The 19033-nt window shown below is 48.2% G+C and overlaps 1 protein-coding gene across 1 annotated transcript in view; it reads left to right on the top strand.

Moving 5' to 3' along the window:
- Positions 1-19033, top strand: part of LOC138467255 (uncharacterized) — a 1232016-nt gene that overhangs the window by 177562 nt on the left and 1035421 nt on the right. The window contains exon 2 of the mRNA XM_069607273.1: positions 5553-5851. Within this exon, the coding sequence (XP_069463374.1) occupies positions 5553-5851 (299 nt within the window). The remainder of the gene's footprint in view (positions 1-5552; positions 5852-19033) is intronic.

Genomic DNA, 19033 nt, shown 5'->3' with positions numbered 1-19033 from the left:
CAACTGCCCCCAATCCCTATCCCTAAAAGAACAACCCCAACCAACTCGTGACCCCCCTCTCCCCTTCTCGGAGTCCAGCCAGTGAGTTTAGCCATTGCTGGCATTTGGCCGGACCACCAGCCTGCCCTCCTCGGCCAGGCATTCAGTACAATGCTCATTTCTTTGAGCCCCCCTCCCCCACTGCTTCGTCCCATCGGTTGCCCCCACTATACTTGCTGTTCAAGGGGACTCTGCATTCAGTGAAACCTCAAGAACTTCCTTTCTCGATCCGCTGCTGGTCGAGGCACCCCCATCGTCATCCCTCGATACGCTCTCCTTCCATTGCGGGCGGTGGAGTGTTCAATTTTTTATATTTCCTCGAGCTGGTTTTCCTTCTCCTGGCACCTGACCGGCCCGAAACGCCCACATCGATCACCTCAGGGCCGACTGGGCCCCTCCGGGGGGTTGGCTCCACCACATAATCCTGGATGGCTCCCCTTATGTCCTCTTCCGTGACCAGCACTGTCCGTTGGCCCATGTATTCGAAGGCCAGGGAGAAGGGGTACCCCCACCTGTAGCGCACCCCCCCCTCTCCTTTAGTAGCTGCGTAAGGGGGTGACACATTCTGCGTTTGGCCAAAGTGTAGGCGGAGAGGTCTTGGAAAATCGTGATCTGGGCATTGTTGTAGGTGATCACCCCTGCGTTCCTTGTTTCCTCCAGAACCTTAGTCTTTTCCGTGTAGTAGTGGAACCGGGCCAGGACTGATCGAGGGTTCCCTGCCTTTCCCCCTGCCCTGTGCTGCCGGTCGAATGTGAGTTCCATGGTCATCTCTTCTGCGAACAGGAGGGTAATAATGTCTCTCACCACTCAGATTAAGTCTCTCTCCGTTTCTCCCTCCGTTTCAGGGACCTCCTGTCTCTGTTTTCATAGTCGTCCATATGCCTGGCCCTTTCCTCGTCCCTCTTCTCCAGGGCCGCTAGCCTCATATCAATTTGAACCTCCTGGGATGCTGATGTCGACTGGTTGGTTTCCACTTGTACAAGCCTGTCCTTGACCTTGTCCACCCTCTGGTCCATCTTTTCGAATTTCTGAGCGATGTCTGATCGCATTTCCCTGATTTCCTGTAGGATAGAGGCGAAGCCCCTTTCCATCGCTGCCGTGGACTGCAACGAGGCCTCTGGCTTGGCCATGTCCCCAGTGCGGGTAGGGCAGCTGATATTACTGCCCGTCTCCTTGTAGCGGTATGCCTGCAGGGCCTCTTGCCAGCTTATACTATGGTGTCCGGACTGGGGTGTCTCGGGGGAGCCGTGGGGAATAGGCGTCCCTCTGTGGGGGGGCAGCTACCAGGCAGGCACACGCCCCACCAGCACCAGGTGGGGGCCTCACACCTGGATCTCTCCCCAAGGTTGGTGGAATTTTTCAGAGCGGGGGACCGCCGGCACCATTCCTCTGCCTCCGTCTGATGCCTTCTTCCTCCTCCTGGATGATGTCAGGCAGGTACACGCCCTGGGGGGTGAGCCCAGGGGCCACCACCTGCTTGAGTCCGGCGCGGGTGATCACTGTCCATCTGCTTGTCTTTGTTGTGGATGCAGGCCGCGGAACCCCTGGGGCCCCTCGGGAGAGTGGGGGTCGCGCTCCCACCCCAGCGGCTGTTGTGCTGTGGGCACGACTGCACTGTAAGGGCCCTCTGTGGTTTTGTGTGGCCTTTGATGGGCCCGCTCAGGTGGGGGGGCGAGGCTGCGAGGGGGCGGCAGAAGCGGCCCCACTTGATCTGCTGCGTGGTGAGTCGCGGGGGGCCTCTGCTCTCCAGCCCTCCCCAATGCCGCCTGACCACTTCGGCAGACTCCAGGGGGTGTTGGGCCCCGATACATCAACTGCCATGCCCCGGATGCCGGGTCCGGGACTGCGTGCTCTCTCTGTCCGCTGGGCCAACTCCTTAGGGAACACACTCTGGCACGGGGGGGAGATGGCGAGAGCCCAAATCCTGCTCCGGGGCCGCTGTCCCGAGATCGTGCTCTCCCTCCGCGGGGGCGGGGAGCGGATGGATGAAGGGGGCCGGGCTGTCCGGCAAGACTACCCCGCCTGGCCGCACCTCCTCTCCTGGCGCCGAGGCTGGTGCTCTCTTTGCTGCTCCTCCGTCCCAGCCCGTACTCTATCTCTCCGGGGTCTTTGAGCTTAGCTCTTTCGAGTGGAGGCGTCCCGGGGGGGTCACCAGCCCAATCCGGCCATGTAAATCCGCCAGGGGGTTCCAGGGGGGGCTCAATCCCCTTAAACGGCCTGGCCTCAGCGGGAGCACGGCGTTCAGGCAGCCATTACCTGTGCGCCCCCTGGTGGCCTCCTTGCTGCCAACATTTTTACAGGAATTGGGCGAATGGTAGGGAAGCCCATCCAGCTACTTAAAGACAACATTGTCTAGCCAGTAGCCCTGAAGCACAGGAGGGTGCCTTTACACCTCCGCAAGCAAGTCAAAAAAGAGATTGAAGACCTTGTCGACCTCGACATCATTGAAAGTGTTGAAGGACCCACCCCATGGGTCTCCCCAATGGTCGTGGCACACAAGCCCAAACAACTGAACAAAGTCTGTATCTGCGTGGACATGAGGTTACCCAACAAGGTGATCAAGAGGGAAAGACACCTGACACCCACCTTGGACTATATCATTGTGGAGCTAGAAGGTTCCACAGTATTCTCTAAGCTTGACATCCGGTCTGGCTACCACCAACTCCTACTCCATCTGTACAGCCGGTACAGTATGACTTTCACCACTCACATTGACCTGTACAGAATCAAACGGCTCAATTTCGGCATTTCATCAGCCGCAGAGGTATTTCAGAAAGGCATTCGTGTAGTGCTGGCAGGACTACCAGTTACCCTAAATGTCACAGTGATGACATTCTCATACATGCCAAATCTGAGAGCAAGCACCTGGAGAGACTGGAAAAAGTCCTGACACAAATACAAGCCTTGGGCTAACCTTCCACCGTGAGAAATGTGAAATCTTAAGGGACAACATCACATCTTCCAGGGGAGTCGGATTTCTGCCGACCCGGCGAAAGTCAAAGTCATTCAAGAGGCCAAAACACCTGAGACGGTGTAAGAAGTAAGGATTTTCCTGGGCATGGTCACGTACTGCGGCTGCTTCATAGAACATTTAGCAACCGTGTCAGAATCCCTGAGGAACCTCACTAAGCAGACAACAACCTGGAGATGGTCAGCCCTAGAACAGACTGCATTCAACCACATAAAGACATAAAGAAAACGCTGTCTGAGTGCATACTATCATTCTTCAACCCACAGAAGAGCACAGAAATATTTGTGGACGCAAGCCGATACTGCCTAGGAGACATCCTCACTCAAGCCAACACTGATGGCACACAATGCATGTTGACATATGCGAGCCGTGCACTCTCACCTAAAGAACAAAGGTATTCACAAATAGAGCGAGAGGCTCTGGCGGTACTGTGGGGGTGCTGCCACTTCCACATATACATTTATGGGAAGCCAGTGAAAGTGGACACCATTCACAAGCCCCTTCTTCCCATCATGACAGGCGGGTCAGCTAATCCTCCTCTTTGCATCGTGAAATGGCTGCTGGCACTCCAGGAATACAATGTGGATCTGAAGTACAAACCAGGACTGAGAAATGCTGCAGACTATTTGTCTCACGCCGCAGACTATTTGTCTCAACACCCTAAACCGTCAAAAACACTACCTCCCCGGAGAAAGTAGCAGCAGCCGAGGAGCACCTGTGACTCGTCATAGAGAGCTCCGTCCCCAACTCGATGAACCTTGAGGAAATCAAAGCGGCTTCCGCAAACGATGGATGCTTCCAGATTCTGCACGATGCCATCGAAACAGGGCAGTGGAAGTCAGTTCTCGAAGGCTTAGGCTCCAAGACACAAGAAGCCCAACACACACTGAAACAACTATGGGTCCCCTTTTCCGAGCGCAGGTTTAGGGTTTAGAAGAGTTCCTAGCCAGAAGAGGCATCAGTATCAGAAAGATAACACCTGTGTGGCCACGTGCGAATGGCGAAGCGGAGTGCTTCATGCGTACACTTAACAAGTGTTTACGCTTAGCACATGGACAAGAGTCATGCGAAAAGAGAGTCATCTTCCAATTTCTTCTCGAATATAGGACGACCCCACACTGCTCAAAGGGAGTAGCTCCCGTCAAAGCCCTTATCCAGAGGTGCCCACGCACATTCCGGCCCGACCTGGAGGGAACTGTTCCAGGAACAATAAACAACCGAGAAGTACAGGAGAGACACCAATCCAGAGAGAGAACAACAGGCGAGGACTAAAAGACCACAACATAGCTGTCAGACACACCGTCCTAGTAAGGCCATTCTGAAGGAAAGCTCTCGCTCCTGCATGAGCCCACCCCACTGAAAGTTGTCTTACGGGTACAAGGCTTACAAGTGACAACTGCCGATGATCATGGACTAGTCACACGAAACTCGAGTTTCTTCAGAAGCCTGTCAGCCCCCCCTTGAATGCCATTCGACTGGCAATGACAAAATAGGGACTCCGCAGTCCGCCTTCCCAAATCGGACGATGTAGAGGATGATGCGGGAGAGCCCTACCCAGGAGTATTCTCCGAGCCAGCACCCAGGGAGACCGAAAATTTCCAAGGAGCGGGCCATACAAGCGGGGCAGAATGGCAATACACCACCAGAGACTTGCCCATACAAGCGGGGCAGAATGGCGATACCCCGCCAGAGACTTGAAAGGGCCCCTGGTGCAGCTCAAAGACTACAATGTTAGCACCTGAGCACTTACCACAGAGGAGATCGTGAGTCACTCAATGCACAGGAGTTATGTACTTGAAATGTTTATTTGAAATTCACACTATGCCTGTTTACCAGTTATAACTTGTTCTAAAGGCCAGAGGCCTGTTGGTATAAAAAATGGGAGGAGTGTGGTGTCATGTGATCGGCGACATGACGTCCCACGTCATGACGCAGAGGCAATAATAAAGGGGCCTGTTTCGCACCAACACAGCAGTTTGGAACGGGGCCGGTGAACCACCACAATGTGTTTGTGCCTCATTGCGCATCCTGCTGCACCACGCTTTCAGGCCGCGCAGAGCCCTACAACACAGGTTTGAGTCCCGGCAAGACCAACTCAACCTTTAATTCTTCAGAGGATGATAAATGAGTACCAACTTCGGTTGGGTGATATTGACTGAAAATATGTTCTATGTGAATAGATTTTGAGAAACGCTGTGTAAATAAGTTCTCATTCTCTTCGAAAAACATCTGGCACAATCTTATCGCTGCCCTTTGGTTGTATACATACGTTCTAATTCCACAGGAAGTCATTGAATTCCCAGCACTAAAAGGATTAAATGCGTGATGAAGTTATTACATGGAATGCATATAAAATGTACTGTTTCATTATATTAGATGTTGTCACTTATAATAACCCCTCTACATATGTATGTGTGCATGGCATTCATAGAGCAAGCAACAGAGCGGTGTACAAATGGGGGGGGGGCTGTAATATCTGAAGTGTCAGAGCATGAGATGTCTCCTAAATGTATTTTATGGCTTTTTTGTGTTTGTCTTTCAGCTTATCGCGTAGAGAATGGAAATCCCGACCCAAGTGGGTACTTTATTAGCCCCACCTATCAATCCAGAGACCTGGAAAGGCAGCCATTAGGAACAGGAAATGGATTGGTGGCAGCTCTGCCAGGAGGTTCATCGCCAAAAGACAGAACATTTCCCCAGAACACATGGTACCATTCACCCAGCCCAACACAGAGAGTCTTGAGGCCTCCTCCCACGCCTTATCAGGGCGAGCCGTTTATCGACACCATGATGATGGAGGCTTATGATTTGGAAACACCTCCCATCTCACTTGTGAACTTGGTACAGAATATTCTTAACTAATTTTTTATTAATATGTTCCGTATTTTAAAAATCAACTTCTAATGGATTCAATTTGTCCAGGTGTTGTCTAGTTAATGCTATGCATTTTGCCATTTGCTAAAATGCACATAGGGTAACATTGGCTTATTGGGTACAATATGTATTTGTATTTGTATTTGTATTTGTATTAATTGGCGGTCATTACGACCTTGGTGCTAAGTGCACCAACTTTACCACCATGGTGTAAACTAGGTTTACACCATGGTGGATGGCGGATTTACCGCCCCATTCCAAGGTGAGTGGGGCGGTAAATCCCCATTTCCCATTTTCCCTTCCCCATTCCCATTTTTGCCCCATAGGGCATGATGGGAGTGGGGAAGGCGCTAATTACGCTGCCGTAAATTACGGCGGCGTAATTAGCACCATGGCGGGTTAGCGCTATGGATTTTAACGCCTGCCAAAAGCAGGCGTTAAAGTGGGAATCCGGCGTTAAGGGTTAACGCCGTCGTTAACCCTTAACACCGGGGTTGTAATGACCACCATTGCGTTTATATAGCGCTTTAATCCAAAGCGCTTTACATTATAACAACAAAATACATAGGGCCTCATTACAACCCAGGCGTTAAGGGGTTAACAGCGCCGTAAAAGGTGTCGGCGCTGTTAAACCCTTAACGCCTGATTACGAGGTCCCTTTGCAGGTTGCACTTTAACGCCTGCTTTTAGCAGGCGTTAAAAAACCAACCAGCAAAGGGACCTAAGAGCTAATTACGGCACCGTAATTTACGGTGCCGCAATTAGCGCCTTCCCCATTCCCATTGAGCCCTATGGGCCAAAAATGGGAATGGGGAAGGGGCCATGGTGAATGGGGAATTACCGCCCCGCCAACCTTGGAATGGGGCGGTAATTCCGCCATTCACCATGCGGACCCCGGTGTGGACCATGGTGCTAATAGCACCATGGTTTAGCGCCGGGGTCGTAATGAGGCCCAGACATTTATAACAGTAGAAACAATTTACAATCATGAATCAAACCAATAAAACAGTAAGTAGAGCAATTAATCTGTGAGGGAAGAGGGAAGGGTTGAGGAAGGGAAGGAGGAGGGAAACAGAAAGGGTATAAGGGTGAAGATGCAAGGAGGTTAGGGGGAAGGGGGCGGGTAGGGAGAGGTACATAGGGAAGATGTGAGGGAAGGAGAGAGAGGTGGGAAAGGTACAGAGCGACGAGTCTGCTCTGAATCTGCTGAACGATTTGGCCAGCAAGGTTAGCAAAGATTTTATCACTGAACATTATTTGGTGATTTATTTTACATGGAGCTACATTATGTAAATTCTGTCTCACCTGATAAAAAAATCACTAACCTTGGACTGACTGGTGTATTAAGAAGTTTGGGAAAAAAACGTTTTTTTTGGGATTCTTAATTTGAGGGGGATTCAACTGGGATGGCCTGTTTTGCTCTGAGGACAACGTTTCGAAGGCTAGCCTATCTTTGGGTGCTAGGTAAATATAAAGGGGCTTATGGACCTCTATGGGCTGGGAGGATAGCTCAGGGTTAAGGTTTGTTTTGGAAGCAAGACAACGCAGAACAGCAGAGGTTCGAATCCCAGTCCTGCAGAACACCACATGCTCGAATCCTGGTCCCGTGCTTAGATAGTTTTTTTTTTTTTTTTTAACAATTTTTATTGGTTTTATTTCAAAACATCACAAACCAACTTACAGTACAAATAATAATATTTAGATGCACATCACGTTGTCCATATCTACTGTTTCACCCATTCCCTTCCCCCTTCCCGAGCCTACAATCCCTCATATTCTGCTTCTCCATCTTGCAGTAGGGGTTCCGTTTCAATGTTGACTGTTTGGTCTCGGTCACTTGCGTCGTCATGCGTAAGCCCAAAAAATTCAACTATTAGTATTTTCCAAGCTATCAAGTTTTCAGCCTCTTCATCCCCCGAACATTGCTTGCTTCCTGCCATACTGCAGTCTCCGCCTCTGCCCATTTCTGTAGATCTTTCCACCATATTTCTATTCTCGGTCTATGGCATGCCTTCCACCCCATGGCAATTCTTCTCTTCGCTAACACATTTGCCAGATCTTTTAATTTACTCACATGCTTGAGTTTATGTGTTCTAGGAAACCCTCCTAACAGACAAGCCCACACCATATCCACCACCAATTTAATCCCTTTTTCCTCCATCCTATATGCTATTTCTCCCCAAAATCTCTCCATCATTGGGCATGACCAGAATATGTGTACCATTCCGGCGTTTACTTTGTCGCATTTAGGGCATGACTTTCGTCCTGCATTTTTGAATTTGGCTACTTTTTGGGGTGTCATAAACGCCCTATGAGTTATATATAATTGTATCTGTTGTAATCTAGCATTTTTTGACACTTCCGTGTGTATCCCTGAGCACGCTCCCACATCCCGTCGCTCATTGGGGTACCCACTTCCTCTTCCCAGTCCTGTCTAAGCTGTACCACCTCCTTCCCCGCTTTAGTCATCATCAGCTCATATATTCTAGATATTTCATGTCCCCCTTCAGCTATGTCATATATTGTGTCTATAGTGGCGTCCGGTTCATCTGCCAGTACTACTTCGGACCATGTCTCTTTAATTCGCTTCACCACCATATGATGTGTGATGTACTGCCCCATTTGCAATCCCGTTTCAGCCACTAGCCCCTCAAAATCCCTTATATTCCCCTCATGCCTTTTGTCGCCCATTGTTGCTTGTTTCCCAGTGCTTCCTAATCGTTAATCTTAGTTGCCTATCTTTTCCCGCCAGTGCAACTAATGGCACCTCCGGGGAGCACGGGGACGGATTTTCCATTATCTGACAGGCCCTACCCCATATCTCCCACCCGAGTATCATCATCTTTGGGCGTCCTTCCGCATTCGATCTAGGCAACCACATCATTTCTTTCAGGGATAAGGGGCACAGTCTAATCGGAACAGTCTAGCTTCTGAGGTTGGTCCCTCCGAAATCCACTTAGCTACATTTTGAAGTTGACTTGCTATATAATAAATCTCGTAGTTAGGTATATTCCCTTTCTCGTGTGAGTTTTGTAGCTTCCAGAGGGCTACTCTGTTCCTTGTCCCGTGCCAAAGGAATTCCCTGCACATGCTGTTTAGTCTAGCAAAGAATCGCTTGGGTATCAAGTATGGGATGTTCCCAAAATAATGCAGCAGTCTCGGCAGAACCACCATTTTCAGCATCGCCCCTTGTCCCATCATTCCCAAAGGGAGCTTCACCCAGAACTTCATACTATTTTTGATGTTCTTAATAGCTTTCTCAGTGTTATGTTGGTGCTCTGCTTCCACCGTATGGTATATATCTATCCCCAATTATTGAAATGTGCTGACCTTCCATGGTATCTGGAGGATCGGTAACTGCTCTAACGGGATCCCTTTATACCTGCCCAGTGGAAATACACAAGACTTTTTGGGGTTCACAGCTATGCCTGAAAGTCTTGCAAATCACTCCATCACTTCCAGAATATACTGAAGATTTTCCTCGGGTAGCGTAAATACGACAACATATCATCAGCGAACAAGAAAATTAAATGTGGCTCCCCTTTATAGTGATGCCTATTACTTCATATTGCTGTCTCAGATATATCGCCAGAGGCTCCAAGGCCAAGATGTACAGCATGGGAGACCACGGGCATCCCTTCCTAGTGCCCCTGCCGAGCTGCCTCCTCTCCGATATCACTGTTCCTGTTTTAACCCTGGCCAGCGGTTCGCTATACAATATCTTGGCCCACCTAAGATACCCCGGTCCTATTCCATAATTGGTCAGGGCCGCAATCAGCCATGGCCATTTGACTGATTCAAAGGCCTTTATTGCGTCCAATGAAACTATTGCCATCTCGCCCGCATCCCCATTTGTATGTTCAATAACTCTGTGTAGTCGCCTAAGATTGTTGGATATGTTTCTATTGGGGACATAGCCTGTCTGGTAGTGGTGTATTAATTTGTTAATGACTCTCCTCATCCTGTTAGCCAGTACCGCCATCAATATTTTACTATCCTGGTTCAGCATCGACAGGGGTCTGTAGGAGCCGCACTCACAACCTGGTTTATTGGGCTTAAGAAGTGGTATAATAAAAGCCTCTCTTAGGGACTCTGGTAGTCTCCCGCTTCATATCCCTCATTCAGAATCTCTAGGAGCGGAGGGAGTACCTCGTTTTTGTACGTCTTATAAAATTCGCTTGGGAGTCCGTCAGAGCCCGGGGTCTTACTAGTGGGTAGTTGCCTCACTACCTCTTCCAATTCCTCTAGAGTGATCCGTGCATCTAGCTCCTCTCGCTCTTCTGGGGTGATTTGCAGCAATCCTATATCCTCCAGTGTTTCCCTTATTTCTTTACTGTCGCTATCCTCCGCATCTCTATAAAGGATGCGGTAATGTTCTGCAAATTCCTGATTGACCCCCTCTTGAGTACCTATTATACACCCATCCTCTTTCACTATCATTCTGATTATGGGTCTGGGAGTCTCACTTTTATATAACCATGCCAGGATTCTCCCTGGTTTATCTCCCCCTGCATGCTGTCTCTCTACATATTTTTAATAATTAAGGTTACACAATCTTTCCCAATACCCTACACATTTCTGTTGCAGCCTTAGTATTTCTTCGTTGTCTGCCTTAGTGTTCCCTCCCCTTTTCAGTGTTGATTCCATTTCCGTTTCCGCTTCTTGTAGGTCCGCCAAAATCCCTCCTTGTAGCCCCTTGGACTTGGCTATAGCTATCCCTCTCACTACTACTTTAAAGGCTTCCCAGAGCGTACCCGCTGTCTGCACGCTACCAGTGTTGATCTCGAAATAGCTTATTATTTCTTCTCTCATGTCCTCCCTAAAAATATTATCTTTCAACGCCTCCGTTCGGAGGCACCATGTTGGTATCCTTGCTCTCGCGGGTCGATATTGCCATACTAATAGCAATGGTGCATGGTCAGAGAGGACCCTCACTTTATATTCTACCTGCACTATTTCTGTCATTAGTTCTTGCATGACGAATATATAGTCCAGTCTAGTATGGAGACTCTGAGGAGCTGAATAGTATGAATATTGTCTATCCTGTGGATGGTGTGTCCTCCATGCATCCTCTAACCCGAGATCCGCCAACAGGGACTGCAACTACCTGGCAGCAGGGGTGGGTCTATCTATTTTGGTATCAGATCTATCTATTTTCGGGTTTAATACACAATTAAAGTCTCCTCCCCAAATCACCGCCCCCCTGAGGCTCACACTGAGTTTGCTATATAAAGTTCTAAAGTATGCCGCCGTATTCTGGTTCGGGGCATATGTGTTTATGATACATATTTCTTTATTTTCCACTAACCCCTTTATTATCACCATCCTCCCATCTGGCTCAGCCATAGAGTGCAGCAACTGAAAAGGGACATGCAGCGCGACCCAAGTAATCACCCCTCTGGCATTTGCTGAATATGATGCGCCCGCTACTGTCCCTTTCCACTTTTTCGGATCAACTCTAGCTTTTCCTGCGTCAAGTGAGTCTCCTGTAGCAGGGCTATGTCTATTTTCTGCCTGCACAGGTACATCATTACCTTATTCCTTTTTAGATAGTTATTGAGCCCCCTGAAATTCCAGGTAACTACTTTAAGATCTCCCATAACATATTATGTTCCCTCTCCTCCAACCACAAGTGCAGTCCATGTATCATTTTTTCAGGGTGTAGGCTCATACCCCAACTTAAACTTCCCATAACCAATTCAACCCTGCCCTCCCCCACCCCAACCCCATCACACTCCCCAACTGTTCCCCAACTTCACCCCCTCCCCCCTTCCCTCTCTGCCCCAACTCACCCTTCAACTCCCTATCCCTCCCCCCCTTCCCCAACTGTTGCCCAGCTCCATCCCTGGATCTCAGGCAGACCCGCATCTAGCCCCTTTCGGCTATTGTCGTACTCGCGGCTCAACAGGGAAATGTTACCCTAGTGGCGTTCCTACTATTCTAAATGCCGGGGGGTGGGGCCTCTCCGTCCTGTTGCTCCATTTTCTAATCAAGTCAAGCGTGCCTAAAGCCTAGTGCATTGCACTGTCTATATAATTCAAATGTCTCACGTTACAAAGTCCCATCATTATGGCTGCTGGTTTGTCATCGTTTCCTTGTCTGCCATCTCCTTTTCCGGCACCCCCTGCCCACCATTTATTCCTGCAACCATTTCTATCATGCACTCCCCCATCTCTCGCAGCTGAGTTCTAGCTCAAGTCACTTATCTTGTTCACTGCTTCCTTGCGCATCTCCAACATCCGGAATCCCCTGAGCCTCCAGCCAGTTCGTCGCCTCCTCAGGAGTTACAAAGAAGTGTGTCTTGCCTTTGTGAAGGACCTTCAGTTTCGCGGGGTACAGCAACATGTATTTGAAGCCAGAAGTTCTCAATCTTCTTTTCACTGCCACATAGCTGTACCGCTGCCTCTGTACCATCATCGTGTAATCCGGGTAAGCAGTCACTCCGCTGCTGCGCGTTTTATTGTACCCCCTTTCCGAAAGAACTCCAGGATCTTTTCTCTGTCTCTGTAGTTCAATATTTTGGTGATGATCGCTCTGGGTGGGCCTCCCGATTTTGGCCTTCTCATCAGGGCCCTATGCGCCCGTTCCACAGCGAATCCTTGTGAAAGCTCACCGGCACCAATTTCCTGGATGAGCATATTTTCTACATAGTCCGTAGGGTCAGATCCTTCTTCACCTTCTGGCAAACCCACCAACCAAACGTTGTTGCGTCATGCTATCCCTTCTGCCTCCTCAGCCCGATTCTCCAGGTTGGCTACTTGCTGCTTCAGTGTGTGGACTTCCTTTGCGTTAGCATTACTTGTCTCTGTGTTCGTTTTTACTGCGCTCTCTAACCCACTGGTTCGCTCAGCCAGCGCTCTCACATCCTGCCTGAGCAGATTAACTTCCAACCCTACTGCATCAATCTTTGTTTCCAAAGACACTTTCATGTCAGCCAACGCAGACCCGCAGGAGGATTTCAGTTCTGTTATGGCCGCTAAAATTTGGTGTTCATTTGTGAACGGGGCCACTCCCTCTGCTGCCGTAGCCATTGCTTGTGTAGGCGTACTAGGGGTCTTTTGTGGTTTGGCAAACATGTCGATAGATGGTTGTTTGATTTTACTCTTGCTTCCTTTTAGGGCCATTATCTCAGCTTTCCGTCCTCAGTCTTCCACTGTACGCTGTTGTGCGCGGTTCGTCGCAGCTTAGCGTCCTGTCGAGCTTGCTGGTGTGTAGCCTTGTACTTTCCTTATTTAGCTCTGCGCCGCCACACTATGGAGTTGCCCTTCCAGTGGCTTCCATTGCAGTGCCTCAACTACTCCGGCTCATCCACTTTCTGTAGTCTTCAGAGGTGCTCACTCCGCTTGGTAAGATGCTTAGGTGCCGGTCGTCCAAGTGGATTGGGACCACCGACCACACTGCAGATGGGACTACTAGGTGCTCCACAAATTAATCTCCACTCATAACATGATTTTCGCCCCAGTCCTGGTCATTACACTATGCAATTTTGTGGGTCATGCCCCCATCTGCTCCTCTTGCAAGCACTATTGCGACTTCCTCGTACATTCAAGTGGAGATACTAGACATTTTCTCCTTTGCATCAGCTTCTCCACTTATTATGTCCCCAGGTCTTTTTCAGCAGTGTCCTCCTTTCCTTGCTCCCTTAGTTGGTGCAGCCATACTGACTCTCTTTACTTGCTAGCATTTAGTTGCAGAGAGCAGTTCCTCCTGCATTTCATTCTGGAAAAATGTCTTAAATTCTATTAAACGTGCCCTCCGCACCTCATGCGCATGGCAGACCACTCCTTTTAATAAATAGACTGTCAGCAGTGCCGACTCCCTTGTGCACGGCTTCGTAATGCCCGCAAGCCCCCCTCCTTTCTGTTCGTTCCGAGAAGTCAGCTCATCCTCTTTCACTCACAACGTGCATCCTATGCAAGTGCATTGTTAATGTACCGAGCAGCGCAACAATGTATCTTTACTCGTGCTCTGCAGCGTATGGGCTGCTTATTACACTTTCCCGGGCCGTTTTTTTCACATCCCGGGGGGGCCTCTTGTCACGTAGGTGGAACCGCGTGTTTTACTGCCTGCCCCCTGTGCTCCCATACTGCAATCCGTTTACCTTGCTGCCCCGGCTTGCACAGCTATGCACGAGCCATGCACACCTCACAGAGCCATCCTGTCTCTGTCCCGGCTTCGTCCACGTCAATGCGCTTCCTGATCTACGACCCTCCGTTGGGGGCCGCTTCCCCAAATATCGTTCGGTGTGTGCTGTTCACTTCCTCCGGCACTCGGCAAACGCACCGAGCGTTCCACACCGCCGTTCTCTATGTCAGCCTTTCAGTCAAAGGCGTTGGTGCGCTGGCAGTGTCTCTTGGTTGCGGCCACATCTCCTAGGCATTCTGGAAGTCCTTTGTTATGGCCAGCGGCCAATTTGAGCAGCGCCCGCAGTTTGAACACAAACTTCGGCAATCCATTTCTCCGACAGTGTTCATTCAATTGGGCTGCAATTTCTCCCAATGTGGTCCGCACGATCTAACACAGCCACAGGTCTCTTTTTATTCAGATTCTTTAGGTATGAAGGAATGCACCTTGCACGGATCAATGCAGGATCCCGGAACCCAGGTTGAGTGCAGCCTACTCCATGGCTGCCAGGCCACGCTCCCCCTTAGATACTGTTCTTTGATATTAAACATGTTATAAAATATTAATTAAATTAATAGTTTTACAGCTGCTAGTCTATGAGATTTTTAACTGCTGAAGTTGCCTCCTCTTTAATGGCAATCAAGAAAGCATTACAACTGACCACCCTGACCAGGACGAACTACTGAACAAGGTCTTAATCTTATTGAAACCACAAGGACAGGATCTCGGTTCATAATGTCGACTTTGTGTGGGGTGCAAAGGCTAGTCGATGATGCAGAAACCCCAAGACCCCACAAGCTATTTACTTCCAGAAGTCTGAACCTAAAGGTCAGATATTCAGTCCTACCTTGGTAGATACGTGGCCTATTGGCCTGTTTTGATTGATCCACTCGACTGTCCTGTACAAAACAGGCTCCAACTAATGAGTATCTTTTGCATGGTCCCTCTGGTAGTGTGATACTTATGATTCTCATGGCAGTTCATCTTGTGAGAGCCGGTAAATCTACAACATATACATTGAAAGACATTGGAGAAAAAGAGAAACTCTGTAGACTCTTGATTTCATTTTACCGCTGGAAAGCAGAGAGACCAACTTAAGTCACATCATGATTATCAGTAATTGTGTATAGCGCCTTTCACCATTGTTATGGTCCCAATGCGCTGTAGGTTGAATGCCCTTGGGGGACCGAAGTCTAGGGATGGGAATTTCTTTAGATGTATAGAATGTGTGTGCCAGGGATTGAACCCATTGACTTATGTACACATAAGGATAACAAATCCATGAGAAAAGCATAGCGAGAGGACAGAACACCTGTAACCCACCAAACAATTTCTAATACAACTCAGATGTCTGGGTACTGGAACCACAGATAATAGCCTTGAGAAGGACCTAGTGTCGAAACACGTGTCAGCTGAACATAAGATTAAACCAATGAACAGAAGTTTGAATGAACCTTGTGAACATATATCATTGACTATTATTGCAACACTAACATACGGACTGTTTGGCTGTGCGTGGATCGCCAACACCGCCCAGTGATAGCAAAGCAGCCAACCTAAGCAATAGATTCAAGGGCATGAGCGCACCCATCGTACGGTCATACCCTACATCTTTTTTTTTCACTAAACTTTTTATTAGGTTTTTTAACATGGGTACACATCGACATCAACAATGCATTATTCAACAACATAGAATATCAATCGAGCCAGAAACGAATGCCAATCCATAGAGAATGTTAACTGGCCTAGTAGCCATACATATACGTTTCTCCCCCTAGAGGTTTTGAGGTTCAAGGAGCCTCAACCCTGCTTATGGGTTTTTTAGTTCGCTCCACCCTGGAGCAGCGCGTTAGAGGGGGCCTCCTGGTAATACTTTGACATTTTTCAGAGTAGTCCATGAAGGGTGCCCATGTATTCAGAAAATTGTTTAGATTTCCTGAGCGGATCGCTGTGATCTTCTCTGCTACTACGACCTCCCAACATTTCGACTGCCATAGCGGGAGTGAGGGGCCGTCTGCATTTTTCCAGAGCTGTGCCATTGCAATTTTTGCAGCTAAAAGAACATGTGTGCTCAGACTGGAACCTGCCCTGTTTCACCCATGAGAATTATTCCGGGATCTCACAGGATAGTCAGCCCAGTGATTGCTTTGATATGGTCCACCACCTCCCTCCAGTCTCCCTCTGATTTTGGGCAGGTCCACACCATGTGATACAGAGTGCCCCTAGCTGGACACCCTCTCCAGCTGTCTGCAGAAATTTCAGGCTTGGTCTTATTTAATTGGCCTGGGGTGACATAGTATCTGTAACAGAGTGTATAACCCCCTTCCCTATTCGCAATGCATTGTGTGCTCTTGTGTAGCCTGGCCCAAATTTCCCCCCATGTTTCTATATCTATATCTTGGTCCAGGCCCCTCTCCCAGTCGAGCATATACTTTTTTAGCATGGTCTGCTCTGTCTAGGAGGCGATAGAGCACCAAAATTCTACCCCTTGGGGTCGGTGATAGTAGAGACAGCTTTAACGCTGTTAAGTCTCTAGCCCCCTTCTCCCTGACCGGTTTATGCGATATCCAATGCCAGAGCTTAGCATAGTGGAACCGCTCGGACTCTCCCACCCTAAACCTTTCGTTGCATCCACTTCTGCGCTGCTGCTTTCCAGCTGTGAGTAGTATTGCTTGTTGCTGTGAGGTAGCCCTGATTTGCCTGGACTTTTATGGTTGGTAAGTGTGGTAGATCGGCCAGTGGGACCGGGCACCACACCTCTTCTAATTGCTTCCATAACGGTTGGTCTGTTGATTGAGCCCAAGTGTATGCATGGGAAAGTTGTGCTCCGTGCACATACCTCGCCACGTCAGAGACGCCCAGGCCACCCAGAGCCTTCCCGCGGACCATAACTTTCTTCGATATTCTGGGCTTCCTCCCTCCCCAAACAAATTCTTGTATGTTTCACTGCAGGAAGAGCAGCTTGCTCTTCTGTATATGGACCGGAATGGCAGCGCTTTGGTAAGTGTGGGAGATCGGCCAGTGGGACCGGGCACCAGGCCCGATTTCTATCAGGCGACACACACCTTGGTCTCGGCCTAGTATGCAGCGCATGACTGAAATGCTTATCTTTTTATACTATATAGATTCAATTTGAGATGGTACACCACTCATATCACACCTCCTTTTTAAATACCCCGGGTCACAATGGACCATGAACCAGCTGGTTGGTAAAATACAATATTTATTTATTTATTTTAAATTCAAAATAAATCATACACTTTTAATATGGGTCAACAATCACCAATGGGGTGATAATTACAATGAGAATGTGAGCAATGTACTGGGTTTAACCTTCTAGTGGAACATATACACAGCACAGCAGAATAGGAGCACTTTTTGATTTAGGAAAGATAGCACCCAAGTTAGAATTTCCCCCTGCAGTGTTCCCTCAACCCACAAATAGTGTGAGTGGATAAACAGAAACAGCAGGTAATTAGGAATAAGGAACAGGAAACAGAATCCAAATCTGACCTTCCCTCCCCAAATAAGAGAGAAAAACAGATTTTAAACCCCTTGCAATGTTATGAAATGACACTCGAAAATGGACAAGTAAATAATGAATGTGTGTTAAAAACCTTGAAGCAAATATAATTCCTCACTAAAGCAACAATGCAAAGACACTAACAATCACAAATAATGGATTACCAAAAGCATACAATTCGAAAATGAGTGGGAAGTTTAAAACAGATTGCAGCAAAATGACACGCTTGTCTGAAATTACCCGAACAGTTTTTAATAAAAATGGGTGAAATACACTGATTTGGAGTGGGGATAGAGGTATATGCCAGGGATATTCTAAAAGTGAAACTAGGTCAATAGCTTGTAAATTGGAGGAGTTATACAAGATATAAAAGGTGCGCTTTAAAGTAAAATGGAGCTGTGAAAAAGGAAAGGAAATCAGTTGTGACAAGAGCAGTTTACTTTACACTGGAGCATTCGGGCTAGGTCATCAAAGACGGACCAGTCCGATCACTCAAAATAAGACTAATGGTTTAGAATTACACAAGACAAAATGACTAAAGTGGTGGCACTAGCACTGGAAATCAGGGCAGTGTTGCAAGAATTATTCTGACCGTTTCAAAAAGTTATCAGGATAAGGATAGGATGACTTAGAGAGTGCAATAAGGACAAAGACAAGATATGCTATGGGTTTCTATGGGGTGGTGATTTATACTCACAGTCCACTTTTTAGTTTGGGGATTTTTGGACCGTCAACGGTCCTGGTCACTACACGGCAGCGTGCCTGTCAAACAGTTGGGCAGTTCACCGGATGGCACTTCTGGACTGGCAATTCTGGTCACTGGATACTAAAGATCAGCTGGATGGCAGGATGGCAGCGAGCATGCAGTTAGGGGGCAGCAAGCCAGGCTGGTTCAGGATGAAAAAAGGACCACAGTTTGCCCCTTTTTCATGGGAGATTAGTGGGTTTTCCGAATTGAGGCCTTGCTGGCAATGGGATCAGAACTGCTTGGGTTTTGCAGTGGGCCCTTGAGTAGGGTCAGCAATGCTTTGCCTTGTAGTTGGGATCTGGAATCTGGATGGATGAAACAGGACGCCGGCGCAGGAAAATCAGGAAGAGTGTGTGTCTAGAGTCTTGTCAGGGACTCTTTTTTTATAATGCCTAGTGACATCATAGACTATATTTCTGGGCCGGCTTAGCTAAGCCCGCCTCTAAACAACTGGATTGGACAATCAATGTTGGTTGCCTCCTCTGGGATTTTCAGGAGGTTGCATTTTATGAAGTAAAAAGACTTCCCACAGACCTTTTTGCCAAAAATCTGTCATACCAGAATGTACACATTTGTACAGTTATAACACCTTAATAAATGACATAATCAGGTTACATATTTTATGTAGAGCACAGCCGTCTATTCCTGCAATCTGTGTGACATGGTTTTGTCCTTTTATACTTTTTTGATCATTTTCAGTGTGAAATATTCAGCCTAAAATTCCATAACTTTATACATGGGTGTGGATGATCAT

This window comes from Ambystoma mexicanum, chromosome 4q (genome assembly GCF_040938575.1).
Source record: "Ambystoma mexicanum isolate Mex_15411 chromosome 4q, UKY_AmexF1_1, whole genome shotgun sequence".
NCBI classification, from domain to species: Eukaryota; Metazoa; Chordata; class Amphibia; order Caudata; family Ambystomatidae; genus Ambystoma; species Ambystoma mexicanum.
The sequence above is the reverse complement of the archived record's forward strand: the minus strand, read 5'-3'. Positions and strand labels throughout refer to the sequence as shown.